We start from the raw sequence: 18,266 nt of genomic DNA, 5'->3' as shown, positions 1-18,266 counted from the left end.
CACATTTGGCATTCATCACATGAATGGAAAAGTCTGTAATGGAACCAACTGGGTTTCATGGATGCTTCAAGGAGTTTAGTCGATATTTTCACACACAGCACAAAGTGAATCTGTCCTCACACTTTTAAGACCTTTCCGACACACAGACTACATAGACACAAAACCTGCAACAAACATAAATGCACGAATCATTTGCTAAACTGTAGTCGTACATGTTTTCTGCTGTGCTTCACTTTTGGCTGAACTGAACATTTAAGAGAAATAAAACACAGAGGTCTCTCTTTCAGAGGTGACAATTTGTTTTAATTTTGTGCCGTCAGTCTTGTTGCAGAAGAAAGTGTCGCCACACACAGTGAGCCGTGTGTCTGTTCACAGCCTGCTCAGTGACTGACCCACAATGGGGCTCTTTCCATGGTGCTTACACACGTGAACAAGAGCACAGTAAGTTTTTATAGTTAGTGACAGCTGACGAATCCCCCCACCCTGACATTTAACCTATGGCTCTGCCTTCTGTACCCCCCAGCTAATTGACACGTCTCCTCTGATAAACTCTCCACTCACATACACTTTCACACATCTCCCAAACCATCATGCATACACACAGGCTCCACCCCAAGATCGCACATTAGACATAAATATAGCCTGTGCAATACTATATTCCAGAGGATCAAGAATAAAACATGCAATATACAGAGTACACCCTTTAACTGTGACTAATTTAACTAATTCCTAAATATTACCATTGATGAAGATCCAATAGAGAAAATAAGATATAATAATAGCTAGTAGATGAAAGGCAGAAGACAGAAGACTTTAGATGATGGGGAGCAGCACCAGTCCAACATTTGTTACCCACTGGGTTTTGCATTAGACAGACGAGAGGCTGCCGGTGGAAAAGTACACTCGACAATTCATTGCTTCCTTCTCACCAAATTAAAGGTCCCTTGTTTGAAAAAAAAAAAAAAATGGGGGAAGGGGGTGGAAGTTGAGGTTGTGGGGATTCAAGGGGGATGAGGCAACAAAGAGGAGCTTTTGTTACAAAGAAAAACAGTCCCTGATCACCTCAAAACTGCACAGCTCATGTATGTAAGACCATCTGTACACTACAAAACCTGAGATTTTTACTAGCTTCTTAACAAATAAACAAAAAAAAACAAAGTAACAAGATAAAATAAAGACAAATGCAGAGAAGAGAAAAAAAAAGAACAGTGCGTTGCTTCCCTGTCAGTCAGAATTAAGAGTCCTTCTGTAAAAAACATGCAGAACATCTGTTTTCCTGACACGGTGGTTGACTTGGCTTATTTTACTAACAACTTGTTCTGCTAAACCATTCTAAATTTCCCAAAACTATTTCAAAGCAGATAGGCCAAACCACTGTTGAGCTTGAAGCTTAAACACATTTTTTTCTGTCCCACAAAAATATTTCTTTTCAACTCTGCTCCTTCAAATTTCATTAGACCCTGTTAAACTGGCAATTCTTAATTTTTAAAAACAGAATAATAAATGTATTGTTAGGCTTTCTATAATAATTAAGTATAATTTGACCCGATATTAAATCCATCTCGTAAGGTGATGGAGCAGGAGTCCAAATACTGATAAATACTAAATTTATTAACCTATAGATATACAATTACTGTCTGAAATCCACACTTACATTTCCTGTAAAGAGTGCACACAATAACAAATAAGGCTACATAAAGTGCAATGAGCAACCAGATGGAGAACTAATCATGGTCAAAAAGCAGTGTGGAATTGTGCACATGTATCACCCTCAGTGGTCAAAATTTTGGGCACATAAAGGATATAATAGAAAGGGAAAGACGACTAACCAATTTTAATCTAGTAAGGAGGGAGGATACTTCATCAGCATCAACATTGGCAGACATTTACCATGTTTGATGTCAGGTGCATGTGGGACGGTTAGTTTTTCTGCACGTTAATGCATGAAGACCGCATGCAACATGTGTGTGCATTTCCTGTTTAGACCCATAGTGATTTTTACTGGCTGGTTTTACTGGTTTTACTGGTGGATTTTTGATTCAGGATGTAAAAACATCTCTCTCTTTTCACATAAAACAACAAGGGCATTTTATCATTCAAGTTATGAGGGCCATACTCTGTGTAGATGGAATGACCCATGAAACTGAACTCGTTGCAACCATAAAATATATTAGAATAATGGTTATATTCCATAACAGAGCTGGCATGGCCCTAATGTGAAAAGCAGCAGGGGGTGTAAAGGCCGGTTTCACTAAGCTGGAAGCTGCACTTCCTACACGGGCCTCCCAGAGGAAGAGCATTCATTCCTTCTGGAAGGTTCCCTCAGGAGCGAGAGCCTGAATGGACACTACCGCAAAAACACTGCCTCCTTACCACATGTTACATGACCTGAGGGGAACACACATATACACATCTGGGTTTTGAGCTCCGAAAGACTGTCTGGTTTGTTGATGGTTATCGTAGCCAGAATAGTTCCTGCCTCTCCCTTTTCTTCCTCTCTATCCCTCCCCCTCTCTTCGCTGAATCTATTTCCTTTTCTCTCCCTCCCTCTCTGTCTCCGGCTCCCTTTTAACCATAATTTACAGAACTTATCAACACGCCTTTGATAAATTAGATTGCTTCGATGAAACTCCCTCTTGCGTCATACTGGCTTTATAAACACTTGATGTATTTTTCCCAGAGAAGCTGCCGTTATTTCAATTCAGATATTCCATCTTTGTTGTTATGGTAAACTAGAAAAACTCGATATTCTTGATGAAGCAATGGTTTGCTAGATCCAATCTTTGGAGACTGAACATATGGAGCGATGTGTGAACAGATGTAGAACGCACTGAGCGAGTTGATATAAATCCGCTGTTAAAAAACATTTCCTGTGGTTCAAACACTTATTTATTTATACGTCATTATCATGGTGAAAGTCTTTTGAGCTCATTACACTGGGTAAACTCTGGGTGAATTTTCAAGTTGAAAGCCACAGTGTATCTAATGAAATTACTACCAATGAGTCTGCTGACTCCGTTAAAAATAAAAGCTTGCAAATAAATGATAAAAGCTGCAATTAGCTGCACAAAGCAAATAAGAAAAAAATGAAGAAATATTCCAGCACTCTGTGCATTTCCCCAATTGTATATTTAATCTCTGTATAAAGATAACCACTGACACAAGGTCAAAAGTCAATGGGTCAGTGGAATTTCACAGTGGATAAGTAAAAAATTACAAGCTGCTGTCGCACCTTAGACCCTTTTTAAATAGGAAAACACAACAGAAGACAAGAGGAGAATGCAAACGTTTTGGTAGTACCATAGAAATATCTAACTTTGCCAGACTGAATTTGTCTCGTAAAGTCAGGCAGATATTTGGCTCTGCCACTAAAATCCTCCCAGTGTGGTTTGAAACCACCTGAAAAATGGAACAAACCATTTTTCAGACGTACTACACTCCCTGTTGTCAGCACGTCCACTTTTCATAAACATAGCAGTTTTAAGTTTTAAATGGTGTGAGATATGCAATGTTGAAAGCATGTGTTTCCCAGCGAAAGCTAGGATATATTGGTCTCTGCTGTATTTCAGCACAAAAATGCAACTGGTCCATTAAGATATGATTTTCCCATAGACTTCAAGACGTTCTCTAATAACTTATCATGTCCATCTAAGATAAATGTGCAAGGAATGACCTACCCCAACACAAGGTCACTGACAGGACTTAGCGGCTGTTGTAAGGCTTTAAACTCCTGAACTTTCCGTTACAGGGTGCATATGCATTAGTCCACCCTGGTACCCGACCAGTCGACAAATATTTGGAAAGCCACCGTCATCTTTATCTGTAATCACTGTGAGCATTAGCCTCTAGCCAAGAATAGCCGATCAGATAATACTGCTGCAGAGACATTAGTGGAACATTACACACACATTAAATAGCCAAGCATCTCATCAGTGCTCCGTCAACACAACCAGAGCCAAAAAATAGTTCACGAGATGGCGTGATAGCCACGCGGTGGGGATTTTGTTGGCATTCGTGAGCTTTGGAGTTACAGTACAAGAGCAAATGTTGCCACTTAAAAATGCTGCTGACAAGTTGCAAGCTCAGAGATTAAAACCTGTCAGGAGGTCAGAATGATGATGGAACGACCTTTGTATCCAGCACAGTTTGTATGGCACAGCAGAGTATGTCGTTCTTCCGCAGTCTCAGCTTCGTCATAAACCCTGAGCTCCTATCCTTCATTTCTTTTTACCCCAATCAGCTGATTAGTTTGTTTCTGGATCCCACTTGATGAAGAAACGAGGCAGTGATGAGTCAGACATAGCGAGATCGCATTTGAGGAATTGTTGGGTGTTAAGGAACTCAGAATGGTGTCCACTTGGATTTAGAAGAACTTTTAATGAGCAGTTGTATATGGGTAACTTGAGGCACATCCACATTCCAGGAACTCACAGCTGATGAAAACTTGGATTTAAGGTGGTTGACAAACATTTGGATGTGTGGAGCTCCCTCTCAACACACAGCTGGACTCGGGGAGAACGCACACATGACGAATTGGCATGAGAGAAGCAAGCAACTTTATTTTAAGAACACACATTTGACATGTTTGACTTGGGGAACACGTGTCTGAAAACCGGCTGTAATTTAGTGAACACACCACACCAATTTAAATGCTATGTAACCCCCTGATTAGGCAAAAATACTAACTCTTGTGGCTCTCCAACATGCAACTAAATCTAAAAGCATAGAACAGGATATCTTACTTTGTCCCCCCATATTACAAACCTCCCGCTGACTTGTGCATGTAAATCCCAAAAGTATTAATATTTCAGGTCACACAGTGAAGATATTGTTATCATGAATTGAGGTAAACATAATCTCAATAAAATATATGTGACTGATCACAGTTACAACTAGTGCGCCATGTCGCTGAGACACTGTCAACCCAAAGAAGTGTTTGATAGATGATACAGCGCAGTTTCTCTGTGTTTATATACACAAACAAACCTGTGTGTGTAAAAAGTCCCGTCATCCTTTCTATCTTCACTAGCCTGTGGAGTTCAAATAACCCCCTTTTATATAAATAGGTGAAATATTATTATTTTTGTTTAAATAAGTGTGTGTTCTCTATGTAAGAGCTTTTCTGATTACACATGTTTTCTAATTCATTTTTTAAATAATTTTGCAAAAGCTTACTTTATTGTTTCATAAATAAATGTCAGAAACTCTTCTGATTAACATTCTGGGAGTGATTTCCAACTATAGATATGAATCAGGCTTTAGGTAGGGCGATCACCGTTACCGTACTGGTCCACGGTGATGAAAAAGCTCATAAAGTTGTGTCTTTTTATAACCTGTGCCTCCAAAACCATTTTTGTTCATACATGTACATACACAAGCTAGCACTTCCAGCCTGCAAGTTCAAGCCCGCTTCATCTTCTGTCCACACCCACTTTTACTGACTTAAAACACCATTAAACATTTACGCACTCACTTCCATTTCAGGCACACATCCAACATTTCGGCTTAGTTTCATCAGCCACATATTTATTTTCCATCTGCAAGGACACTTAACCTCTGAAATACTCTGTGTATACACAAGTGAGTGCGTGTGGATGGCCAAACAAGGGCTCATTTTCTATCTGTGTTTTTATTCATGGGGGGTGAGCTGTGAATAAAGAAACCTCTATCTGTCACACCCATCAACAAGCACACACACATCATGGGTCAGAAACTCTGGACACAGCCCCAGAGGATCCTGTTCGGGATGAGGAAACCTGCCCTCTGAGTGCGATGTGCGAGTGTGCAGATGCTGGATGTGAACAGCGGCCGCAGTGTGTGACAGTAAGCTGATAGCTCTGTTCACTATTACTGTAATCTGACAGACCGACTGACACAGCAGGCCTGTGTAATTCAGCCATGTTAATACAAGTCTCCTCTGGCTTGCGGATCTCAGCGGGTCACTAGAAGTTTCATTATCTGTGCAGCTTCACTCAGCTGCTGACAGCACAACTCGGAGCAGAGAGGGCTGGAGTGAATCGGTATGTTTGCAGATTTATATATGCACATTACGAGATGGAGGTTGTGACTGTATGTCACAGAGTCAGAAATAAGAATGAACTTCCTGAAAGCTGACAGAAGCATGTACAAAGCTGCCTGTGGGCAAACTGTAATTCCCATTATATCTTTTACCTTGTAATTTGTGACCATTTCTATGTCACATTTGTGTAATTATTACTATGATTTAGTGGTAAGAAAGTCTAGACAGGATGGAGCAAACTCTGATATCACAGAGGGAATCGAGTGTCCATTTCAAATGGCAGAAACACATTAAAACGTTTTCAAACTTCAGCTGTTTACAACTAACTATATCTACTGACAGCAAGTGTCGATCAAAAGTACAGCGATCTTTTTTTCCAAACCTCTTTACATCACAGAACACACATCATTGGGAATCTCTTAATAGAATTCCCTTAATATAGATAGCACTGGTGTCAGTAACTACTTGTGGAATGGATCTGTCCATCACTGCAGTATTTGCAAAAGTCTGCAGTTACAATTGAACCAATCAGAAAGCCGCTGTTCCACCAGCATTAACTGGTTGATTTTCCGTTTTGCTGTCGGGGAGTCCAGTGTAGACAAAAATCGCGTGATTGATACGTGTGTTAACAAGTCCAAAAACATGTGGGATGAAAATCCCTGGTCAGAAATTGTGATATATCGCTGTTGTTTTGTGTAGGACAATGTCCTTGTGATCTGATGGGGACTGTGACCGATGAATAGCAAAATGTAAAAGCCTAAATCATATATCTAACTCCAAACTCAAACCCTTAGCAAGGCAGAAAATGTAAGTGTGGGTCTCTAATTGGGCTATCCAGCATTGGATATGGTGGAATAACGCCTCCAATCGCTCCTCGTTTCTCCTCTTAAATGCTTATAGGCAAATAAATGGTGTTAAATGTGTACATTGTAATCTAGCAAGAAGTACAAATCTGCATCGTGATGGTTACAGGTGGTCATCTAGCATCAACGTCATCCTAAACTGAGACATAAACTGCCTCTGCTGTAGGAGAGTGAGTAAAGAAAACATGGTAATTGTACTATTTTTTCAACCCGTTTTGGGAAATTCCAACATTTTGGACTGTGAAACGATGAAGCTAATAAACAATCTGTCATGAGATCAGGTTGCATTAATGACTTTACAAAAAAACAAAACTGCTAATCTCTAAGGCTGACTTATCTGCTTCCCTTTATCTGTGTTTTCTCTCAGATGGCTACATCAAGACAATAATGGACTACAGCTTTTATCTGGATCCAGCACTTAATGGATAAAGCTGAAACTCATGCTAATGCATGAAGGATATTACAGATTGGTAATGGCGAGCAGCGAGTGGTAATTGCCAATATAAGTGAGATGCAACACTGAAATGCCTGAATGACTTCCAAACAAGCAACAGAGATCGCAAATGACTGTGGGAAGATAATGGTACGTACGAGGTGCAGTATTTCTGGGCCTCAATAATGGTGGATAAAGCCCCAAGCTGGTGGCTAATAGCTGTTAGCATAAATCTACTATGGTGGTTGGGGGGTACATAATTCGACCAAATGAGACCATTGACCACAAACCGACTCTGGCCTTGATGAGTCATCTAAAGACTCAAAGACAAGAATGAGGGAAGACACCTAATGTTAGGTCAGAGTTCAAATTAACCTCGCAGTAAGAAACGGAGAGAAGAAACAGAAAGGACTTTTTTCCCCAAGTGTCTTTATGCATCTGTGTTAATGGTGTGCCTGTAGAGATTTTATGTGAACCTGTACTTTCCTGACTGTATATGTGTGCCCGCATCTGGCTGCATGTGTGCATCTGTGCTCTGGATCATGCCTCTGATCCCAGGTGGGCTTCAGGGGAGGAGCAGAACAACAAAAAGAGATGCAGTGCCAGGAAAGAGGAGAAGGGAGAGTGTCTTCCTTCTCCCCCTTTCATCTCTCTTTTATCCCTCTTTTACAAGAAGAGGAAAGAGAAGGAGTGCGCTCCACTATTCTCCTCCTGTGTCCTACTCTCAGACACCTTTTGATGCCTTTCAAGTCAACCAAACCTGCTTTCTGGCTGCCATGTACTGTAATAGAAAGACTTGTGTGTGTGTATGTGGGATTTGGCGTGGCGCCTAATTACTTTTAAGTCATAGACAGGTAGGCGGAAAGTGTAGGTGTGTGTCTTTGTGTAAAAAATATCAGCTTTGAACTGATTCGTTCTCTGTTACCTTGTTCCTTGATTTTATGGGAGTTGTGAGCTGGCCAGTCTACCCACTGGCTTTTTTGGCATTTTGCCACAATCAGAGAAAAAAAATATATCACTGTAGAAGTTGGGGCAAATTTAAACAATGCACAGAGAATCAAATCAACTCATTGGCATAATACATAGTCAGCTGATTTGAACTTTTTGCAGAATAATCTTTGTCAAACTCTGGTGTGATCAGCAGTATATATGAAGTAAGATTAAGCATTAAAGGACACTTTAGCGACCAGATTTAATAAACAGTCACATAACCATAAGAAAGTGCTGTACAGACAACTGCTGTTTCTTTTTTTCTCTCTCAAGAGCAGGAGGAGGAGTAGTGGCTAAAGGACAAGTCTGGACATGGTGTTACGAAACTTCCTCCTCATGGTTCCAAAATCTTTTTCCCTGTGCCCTCTGTCCCTCCTCCTCTTTTAAGTGCAAACCACAGACATGATCTGGAGGTTTCCATGACAAACAATGCTAATTAGGGATAATTTTCCTCTTGCTTTTGTCAGTCGTGTCTGGCAGAAGTGACGTTTGTTTGTGTGTGTGTGAGAAAAACAGCCACAGAGGACTGTTGAGTCTCTGTTTTGATATCAAGTTTGGGATGATCACAGACAAAACACAAAGCCTGAAAAAATTCATGTCAAATGACATCTATGGCGACTTTTTTTCTTTTACGGAGTGAGTCTTTGTACTGAGCTTTATGTAGCTATGGATGTAATATATGTCTTCAGGATGTTTGGCAGTCAGCTGCAGATTGGCAGCTATTATGTGGCACATTGCGTGTCATGCCATTTGATGGCGAGCTCTTATCTAACTGGCCTCTGCACACAGCGATGTTGACTGGGTTGTAGACTCCAGCATAACAGAGGAAATAGTTTTTAATATGACACAATTCAAATTACAAGTTTTGCACAGAGGCTTTAACAAACAGAAAATCAGACTTTGGAATTGACGTTGTCCCATTAAAGTTTATCTTCATTGATCTATTTCTGATGATGAGCGGTAACAAAACACAGCTTATTTAAACGTGTTTTATACACCACAACATCATGTTCCAACTACCAAACCCTGGTTCTCGAGCAGGACTTTTGTGTTTATGATGGCCATCATAATTCAGAATGGGGTGGGGACGGACTGAATTCAAACACTGGACCTTTAAAACCCCACATCTGTCTTTTTTTTTTAATTTACTTGTACTAGACCAGTGACTAACATGAATTAATTCAATGTACTGATATATACAGAGAGCAGATTTCTAACCAAAATCCCTGTCAAACTGTTCTTGGAGACCATTTCAAACCCATAAAAAGCCCGTTAAGTTTATAAATATATGAGCAACACATAAACAACTAATGTGTGGAATCCTAACTATTCACTGGCATTCAACTGTGCTTTATGACTAAACTTTTGTTCAACAGATTGACTAAAAGGTCCATCTACTTGAATATTGTGTTGTTTTTGGGCATGGATCACTAAGAATTTTGGTGATGGTGGCAGGACAAACGTGTCAAGTTACAGGAGTAATTCTGATGATGGAACAAAGCAAAACTGTTCACGCTGACTAACAATCTCAGATTGTTTTAGACTTTTTTTTGGTCATTCATCTTAAACAAGGTAAAAATCATTAAATAAATGAAACAGTGCAGCAAATGAATGGGCATTTGGCACAAAGGCTTGTTAGAACCTTTGCATCAGTAAAGGGTGTACAGTACGTCTGAGATCAGAGAACTTATACTGGCACTGACACGCTCACTGCTGTGCTGTGTGTAGACGTATATGTATATATGTGCGTATCTAATGATCCCTATGTCGCCTTCTCAGTGTCTCCCACACCTCCCCTTCTCATTAGCGGTGACGCCTGACTGGATTAACCACATGAGTGCACACACATGCGCTCTAACACACAAAAACCCACCAGCCTTTAACCAAAGTAGACCCCTTCAAAGAGAATCTATCCGCCTCGGTTTAGGAAAGACAAACTGTCATAAAACAAGGATTTGTCCCTTAATACAAACAAAGCCCCTTTCTGGCAGTGGTCTGGATGTGTGAGTGTGTTTGTCAGTGTATGTAAGACAAAACCAGTAAACAATATGCATTTTCTGCATGGGTTTAGACCCTTGGCAATGTGTGTGTGTGCGTTTAGGTGATAGTATCGCAGATTAAATAATCCTGTAAGGAACTAAACAACAAAAACTGAAAAGGGGGTATTTTTAATGTAATTTTAATGCTTCTTACACTCCCTGCTGTAATGCTTTTATTTTACGTGAAGCACTTTGAATTGTTTTGTACATGAAATGTGCTATACAAATAAATTTGATTTGATTTGAGTTGATTTGATAATGGATTAAAGTCAAACAAAGTATAACAAGCCAAGAAGGAGGAAGAAAGACAGATATGGAGGTGCCGGTCCAGTTGATTGGAAAAACAAATATAGCATAAGATATCTCCCGGGAAAAGAGAAGGCCAGACTGCAAGCAGAGTCACATGGATGAAAACATAAGTGGGACAACGTCAGACAGACAGCCACTCAGCAGAGGATGAGTGTGGACCAACTCCTCAGGCTGAGAGACACCGAGAGCAGACCTGGCAACTGTTATCTATCAGTGGTGGACACACCCCGTTTCATATGGAAAAAGCAATAACACCATAATATATATATATATATATATACACAGTATATATACAGTATTTGAATAATGTCCATCACTGTTTGCATGGCGATAGAACAAAGAACGGAGAGACACAAAACACGGATCCCATATTTGCAGGAGAAGCATAATGGTTTGTAAAGTACATCATATAATATATGTTCAAATTAAAAAGAGAATCACCTTGTTTGTAAGTAATTTAGTTTTTTCGGTAAAATAAAAATGAACTTCTTTGCCCCTTGAACTATCTCATATTAGATATTCTTCATGTTAAAGCAATACTATGTCACATTTCTGCCTTAAAATAACAGCTTGAAAAAAATTGTGCGGCTAGAATGAGTTTTAATATTACGATTGGCCTGTCTCCTATGCCCTTCGGGGGTCTGATTTGGAAAAACTACGCTATGTAACTTTGCTGGACCGGCCCGGGAGCTGAGCAGAAGTACTTCGACTTGCTTTCTGGCACACCTACCGCAAAAACAAATAGACCCCTCTCACACTCCCAGGTACATTTGATTACTCTTACCTTCTCTGTTGACATAGCTTGCACCTTCTGACTCCTCCCCGGTTCGTCAACAAACGTGAAACGTTAAAGTGAAAGGGTGTTGTATTTACGACAGTGTAACCGTACATTACCTCCAAGCCTGTAGGGGGAGCTCCATAATGGGCTTTTTGAGAAGTTACATAGTATTGCTTTAATTGTTCCATGTGGGGTTGAATGGTTGGAAGAAGAACTTTTATAGCACACAGATGGGAGAGATGTCACTGATCTAAAATGATTTACCGCATATTTTAACTGTAATACAGTTTATGAAACAGCCACCGTCACTCACAAAAGTCTGGAAGTAATTTTAGTTTGAAGCAAATCATTACTGTCTTTTTTTTGCTTGCTGTTAAAACCTTTTTTTGGAGAGAACAAAATCAACAAGAGTAAGAGTCTCTCAGCGAACCTGTGCACAACAGCGGAAATATAAGTCAATTAAAAATTTACAATTTGACTGATGAAAAAGAGCAGTATGCTGTGAGCGAGAAGAGATGTGGATGACAGTCAGGGCTTTATCAGTGTCAGGGAGCTTTGGTCAGTATTTACTGACAAGCTCGGAGCGATGCTGTGGATATGCTCGGGCGATATATTTTCATACAGGCTTGGAAATATGACGGGGTGAAGCAGAGCCTAAAGTGACGGCAAAAAGAAGGATGACAGTATAGTTCAGAGAAGAAGAGCAGAAAGATGAGTAATAGGGGAATTTGTACACCCACCTTTCTTGACTTTCTTAGATGGCTGCTTCTTCTTGATGAACTTGGTCGACTCCTGTGGAAGTTCCATCTCCTCCCCATCGCCGGCAACTTCCGCTATCGGTTCAACACCACCTGAGTGAAAGGTCGAAGGAATTCATCAGCAAAATGGAGCGCTCTAAGAATAATACAACCGCATAAGAACTTTTTTTCCATTTCTAATAGATAAATGATGTTTCAGTTCAAAGCTGCTCAGTGTGATGAGAGATGAGCAGTTAGCAGCATCATTAAAGAAGGCAGGCATCAAAGAGGTGCCTTGAAAAACATTTTTCATTCGCCATCCAAGCTTGGATTGCAAAAGACAGAAAATCCTTTGTCGCGTTTGAGTTTACTGTGAAGTTGAAATTATACTTTCAGACGGATTTCAAGTTTAAGTGTTATCCTTTGAGCTGCAAAATCATTAGGTTGGTAACACAATGTGTTTTTAATCGAGAAGCACCTCATGTACCTTTTGATTACGGGTACATCAATTACACATCTTGCACGTTTTAACGTTACAAATAGACAGTTCCTCAGTTCATTATTGTATGTTATTCTACCATTAAACAACAGCATTTTTGGTTATTATGATTTTCTTTATTCACTTAAAAGACTTTTATTTTCACTTTTATTTCTGCAGGCCAGTAATACAACGATAACATATGAAAAAGAGAAGGTTCATAAAGTTCTATTGAGCTTAGACTGAAGTCTCCTGGTCCTGATCAGATAGAACTTCACTTTCTAAAAATTGCAGCTGATTTTATTGCTGAGCCTGTTGCTTCTATTTTCAGTCTGATCTGCTTTTTAAGTGCCATGGCCACTACCTGGAAATCAGCTCTGCTTGTCCTACTGTTAAATGGCGTTAAAGAGCCTTCAGATCGAAATAACTACTGCCCTATTTCTGTATTTATCTGTATTGGCCAAGTATTTGAATCCTTTATACATGACCAGTTGAAACAGTTTATATCAGACAATATTGTTCTTAGCTCTTTTCAATCAGGTTTTAGAACAGGTGGGCTTATAAAAACTTCCCCCTCTTTACATATTTTTAAAAGTGCTTTAAGAACTGCCTGGAAGGAATGTTGCTGTCTTGTATAGTTTTATAACTGGAGATGAAAAATGTATTGGATTTAGTCTTTTTGTTACGTCCTGTGTCATATTTACTGTATTAACATTTGAAACAGTCTTTTTGGGGAAACTTTAATGTTGAAATGCTGTTTATGCTGCCTTCTTGGCTAAGATTCCCACAAAGAAGAGATCTTGTATCTCAATGAAACATCCTGGCTAAACAAAGAAAATGAATGACTAAAATCAATAAATAAATGACTAAACATGTACTTCTCTATCAGCCCAGACGTACCCAAACTTTTCATGACTTTTGCAAAACTGTCAACAGCATTGAACACTAGTGTTGAACATGTGGTCTGCAAGTATGTGTGTGTGTGTGTGTGTGTGTGTGTATGTGCGTGTGACAAAATCTCTACTAAAATTCCACGGATCAGTCTGGATTTAGGGAGCTCCTGAAGCCGATGAATTGGACGCCTTGTTTCTCTCTGTCCCACCTCTCTGTCTCCTCCTCACCCCCTTTCTTCATTCCTCTCCTCTCCTCCCCTTCCATTTTATCTTCTCCAGCCTGTCTCATTCTACCCTCTTTCCTCCTCAACTCCTTGCCTCCTTTCACTGTTTGTATACTCTTTGTCATCTTTTTCCTCTTTCTTTTCATGCCCCTCTCCTCATCCTTATTTTGTCCTCTTTTCATCCCTCTCTTTTCTGTCCTGCTTGCTTTCCTGCCTCATAGGTTCATCTCCTCTTTTTCCCATCCTCCTCCCTTCCTTTTATCTCTCTTGTCTCTGAATTTCCTCAGAGGATTGTGTCCAGTTTCAGGGTACTTTCACTTAATGCCAACTGCACACATCGTGCCTCTGTGTTGTGTGGGTTTGCGCACGTATGAGACAGAGGGTGCATGTGTGTCTGCCATTAAGTCTACCTTAAGGTGTCTGAGAATGTGTGTGTGTCTCCATCTCCCCTACTGCATCTACATTAGTGTGTGTGTGTGTGTGTGTGTGTTCAGATTACCCTAAGCCCGCTCTAATATTTATCCTGGCCTTTTTTAAAGCCAATCTTGTTCTCTTTGGTGAGACCACAGCCTGTGGCTTCACACACACACACAGACATGCTCGATCACAGTTGTTTGAAATGGGATATGCCTCGCTCTTAATTGGGCAGGTGTTTTTCTAAGGCGAGTTGTTTTTTTAAACGCTGTCTTACAATTTCATGGTGTGTGTGTGAGTGTATGGTATAACCTCATTCTTACATCAACATCAGGTAAGGAAATAGCCCGCCTCTGGAGCAGCTAACCCTGAGACAAAAATCACATCACACACAGACGGTCTCTTACCACTAAGCTCTAACACATTCCTCCCTCTCCATCTCTGTCTGTAAATAGTAGGTGTTTTACTGCCTGGTCAGAGTTGTGGTGTGTTTTCGTGTTTCTCTTGGCATTGGTTCGGTCTATATTTGACTCATTGGACAGGTTATCAGTTTTAGACAATCATGAGGTTTAGCCTCAACCCTTTGCATTGCATCACCAGTTCAAAGACACCATAATCATAGGTAGCGGAGAGAGTGACAGTACTTGCAGCAATACCAGTACTTAATACATTTAAAAGAGAACTGGAATCAGTCGTTACAGAAGACATACAACCAAACATGCATACAGACATATTACTTATACCGTACTTATAGCATTAGTAATAGTATGGCTATATTAGTTGGAGTGTTACTAATTAATTTAAATTAGCACAGTGTAACAGGTGACATGCATACCTTCTATAAAATTATTAAATAAAATCTAAACACTTCCAGCTAGACAGTGTGGGGTATTTTGGACATGTGTGTGTGTTTGTTTGTTTGTGTACTCCACAATGATTTAAGGACAGTTTGAAGAAAGTTCAAGTAATTTTGTGATAGTTTGGAACATTATGGAGCCATCTGAGCCAGAGGGTGACAGTTTGGGGCCACTTTGGGACAGTTTTGGAGCAACTCAAGACAGCCTAGTTAAGGGGTTAAGCCGCTTCCAACAGACAGCTCTGACTTGGTCTGCAGTGTGGGGACACCAGCGCATTCCTGCTTTATTCTGGGCTGTGGTTTGAAGATGGGGGTGACACTGTGCGGCTGTGGTTGCCAGCAATTTGGCTGTGGGCTTTACGCTTTTTCAACCCCTCCTCAATGCACACATACGTGTAACTCCCACATACACACGTTACACTGCACTTTAGACTCACACGTTTATGCTTTTGAAAACACACATCAAAAATCAGGATGCACGATTCCCTTAAGAACTGGCGTTTATGAGGCTAACACCTGGTATCTTTTGTCTTGCTTTGAGAGGCTAGACCTGCAAACCATATTTGAGACTGTAAAGGTGCATTGGGACACACACATTATATATGTCACATATGTTAAACACGGTCAAAATAAATCTTTGACAATGCAATAAAATAGCAAAAACAGTAGAAATGATGTGAAGTGGTCCTTTTAGATAATCACTGTAACTCAAAAATGTATCGCTGTTGTTCCCAGACGAGGAAAAAAAAACCCGAAAAAAAACAAACCTGTAAAATGTAAGATTTATTGATACATGAACTTCAGGTTATGGTGGATTCCTCATCATTATAGATCATTTCTGTTTTATATATAGCATCAATGGAGGAGAACTCTTCAATTTGGAAAAACACCACAGAGAGAGAACAAAGACAGCTGGTCAGGATTACACACAGAACATGACCTACACTCACACATACTACATGTACTATACCCTGTGCCAAATGAACTTATACATACCTACAAATCTACTCTATGTATACACACACATACATATATATATTTAGATATCTCTATCTATATATATAGATATCTATGTGTGTGTGTCTGTGCGCATGAACTCATGGACATAAATGCAGCCCATCTTCTCCCCTCTCTTTAATTCTAAAATAGATGCATGCCCCAAACCACAGCTACCAGTGGAACACAGTGGAAATAACTGCAACACACACATGCACGAAACAAGTATGTGCGTGTGTAGTCTATGTCAGCTTGCTTCAACTGGACTGTGTGTGGACATAATAAAAATCTTCTGACTTCATCAGGAGATGAGAGGAAAACTGGGACATGTGAAGGTATGACACGCAGCCAGTACAGCAGGAGAGACTTACTTCTGTTTCAAAAGGCTGAGAAAGTAGAAGAGAGGATACACCCACCCGTGTGAATAGGTGAAAAGGATGACTGACAGACAAGAAACTGATCAATGACAAAACAGACTAATAGACAGGATTAATTGCAGGTTCCGGCACAGGAGAAAGCATCAGAATAAACACAGTAAGACACAGATGTACTATCATAAGTACTAACTCACTTATAAAGGCGTGTATGCGTGTGTGAAAAACCCTAATAAACATACCTTACAATTTGAGGGAGGTTTACAGCTATGCTGACTGCATGCTGACTGATGAACCATGTGATAAACAGTCCTGATGTTTTCTGTGTGTGTGTGTGTGTGCGTTCTGCGTGTACAGAGTGCAGCTGTTGAAGCTTGAAATTGGTCTGAATGATGTCATCAGGTTGAGATAAGGGGGTCATGTGATATATATAGAGAGAGACATAAATACAGTGGGTGATAAAATGTACATGCAAGTAGGATTAAATTGCGTTACAGTTACACTGTTAATGCTCAGTAATTTACAGTAAGTTTAACTGTCTTCCAGTGTACTACACACTTTATAATCAAAATAGCAGTTGCTACACAAGCATGTGTGTTTGTTGCAGACAAGTTACAAGAAGCAGATGTGACAAAACAGAAACTGGAACAAGTCTATCGACAGTCATGGTCAATATAACTGCTACATGAAACTTGGATGGGGCAGGGATTTCCACAATAGAATCCTGTTTGTCTTTAATTGTGCTTCTTTGATGAAAACAATGTTATGCATGCTGCAAAACAAACTGATTATTATTTATATGGACACAAATATCTCTAATGTATATATTTAGATATACTGTATCTATAAAGATATAGATAAGACACATTTTCTTCTCGATTCAACTTAAATTTCTTTGGTACTGGAAATCATCTGTCTTTGCACCAGTAAAACCATCTTCGGCGCACCAATTACCACGTTCCTACTAAAAGCTCGAGGGCTGTCACTCTGTCAAATCATGAAGAACATAACATTTGCCTCGTGAACGGTGGCACATGCTTTGGTGTCGTTCAGGTTGGTCACGCACCTCCCGACTTCTTGTAATCCGGTGCACTTAATGGTGCGTTTCAGTAAGAGCTGAAGGGAAGAGTCTGTGAGATGGTCCAACTCTGCAGACATCTAACATCAGCTTAACGTCTCTGATACGCATTGTGCACACCACGCATCTACCCTTTCCATCACAACCTGCTAATAGGTCACAGTTAAATTAGTCACATACCAATATGCTTAATATCTATTTGTCTCCTCGGCTCCCAGCTACCCTCATATGCACGTATGTTATATGTATGTTATTATAATACATCCTTTGGTCTTTGTTTTTTGGATGTTTTACTAATCTTTCTTGTAATTAGAGTATTTATTATTAAAGTTTATTATCACCACCATAATTGCTGTGTTTACTTATATTTGTAGAATTGTTTGCATATTCAGTTTAACAACAGCTGAAGACTTCTTTCTCAACATTGATACAAAAAACATAAATGCCCCCACAGCAGCGAATGTGGACATTATGCATGTGTTACCTGTTCTGTTCTTCAGACTCACTTGTTTTATGATTATTAGTGTGTTACACAAAGAAAGCGGTCAGGTGCAATTGGCCTGTGTCAAACTGGAACATAGCAAAAATACTGTCAGTCTCTAAGTGTTTTCAGTGGTGGGTGTGTGCTGGAAGGTTTCTATTTCCAGGAAACTAACAGAAACACATTAACAAAGACGCACACACTTCCTACCAGTAAAGTTTAACATGATGTGTGGTACCCAAGTGTGTGTGTGTGTGTGTGTCTGTGGTCTTTGGAGGAAAACGGTTGCCGTCAGTGTTGTTGG

General features: G+C 39.9%; 1 protein-coding gene across 1 annotated transcript in view; it reads right to left on the bottom strand.

Moving 5' to 3' along the window:
- The window catches only part of bbs9 (Bardet-Biedl syndrome 9), a 158,761-nt gene that overhangs the window by 43,228 nt on the left and 97,267 nt on the right, over window positions 1-18,266 (bottom strand). The window contains exon 21 of the mRNA XM_075466085.1: window positions 12,172-12,282. Coding sequence (XP_075322200.1) covers window positions 12,172-12,282 — 111 coding nt within the window. The remainder of the gene's footprint in view (window positions 1-12,171; window positions 12,283-18,266) is intronic.

The sequence above is a fragment of the Odontesthes bonariensis genome, chromosome 5, assembly GCF_027942865.1.
Source record: "Odontesthes bonariensis isolate fOdoBon6 chromosome 5, fOdoBon6.hap1, whole genome shotgun sequence".
Lineage (NCBI taxonomy): Eukaryota > Metazoa > Chordata > Actinopteri > Atheriniformes > Atherinopsidae > Odontesthes > Odontesthes bonariensis.
This window is presented reverse-complemented; position numbering and strand designations above follow the sequence as displayed.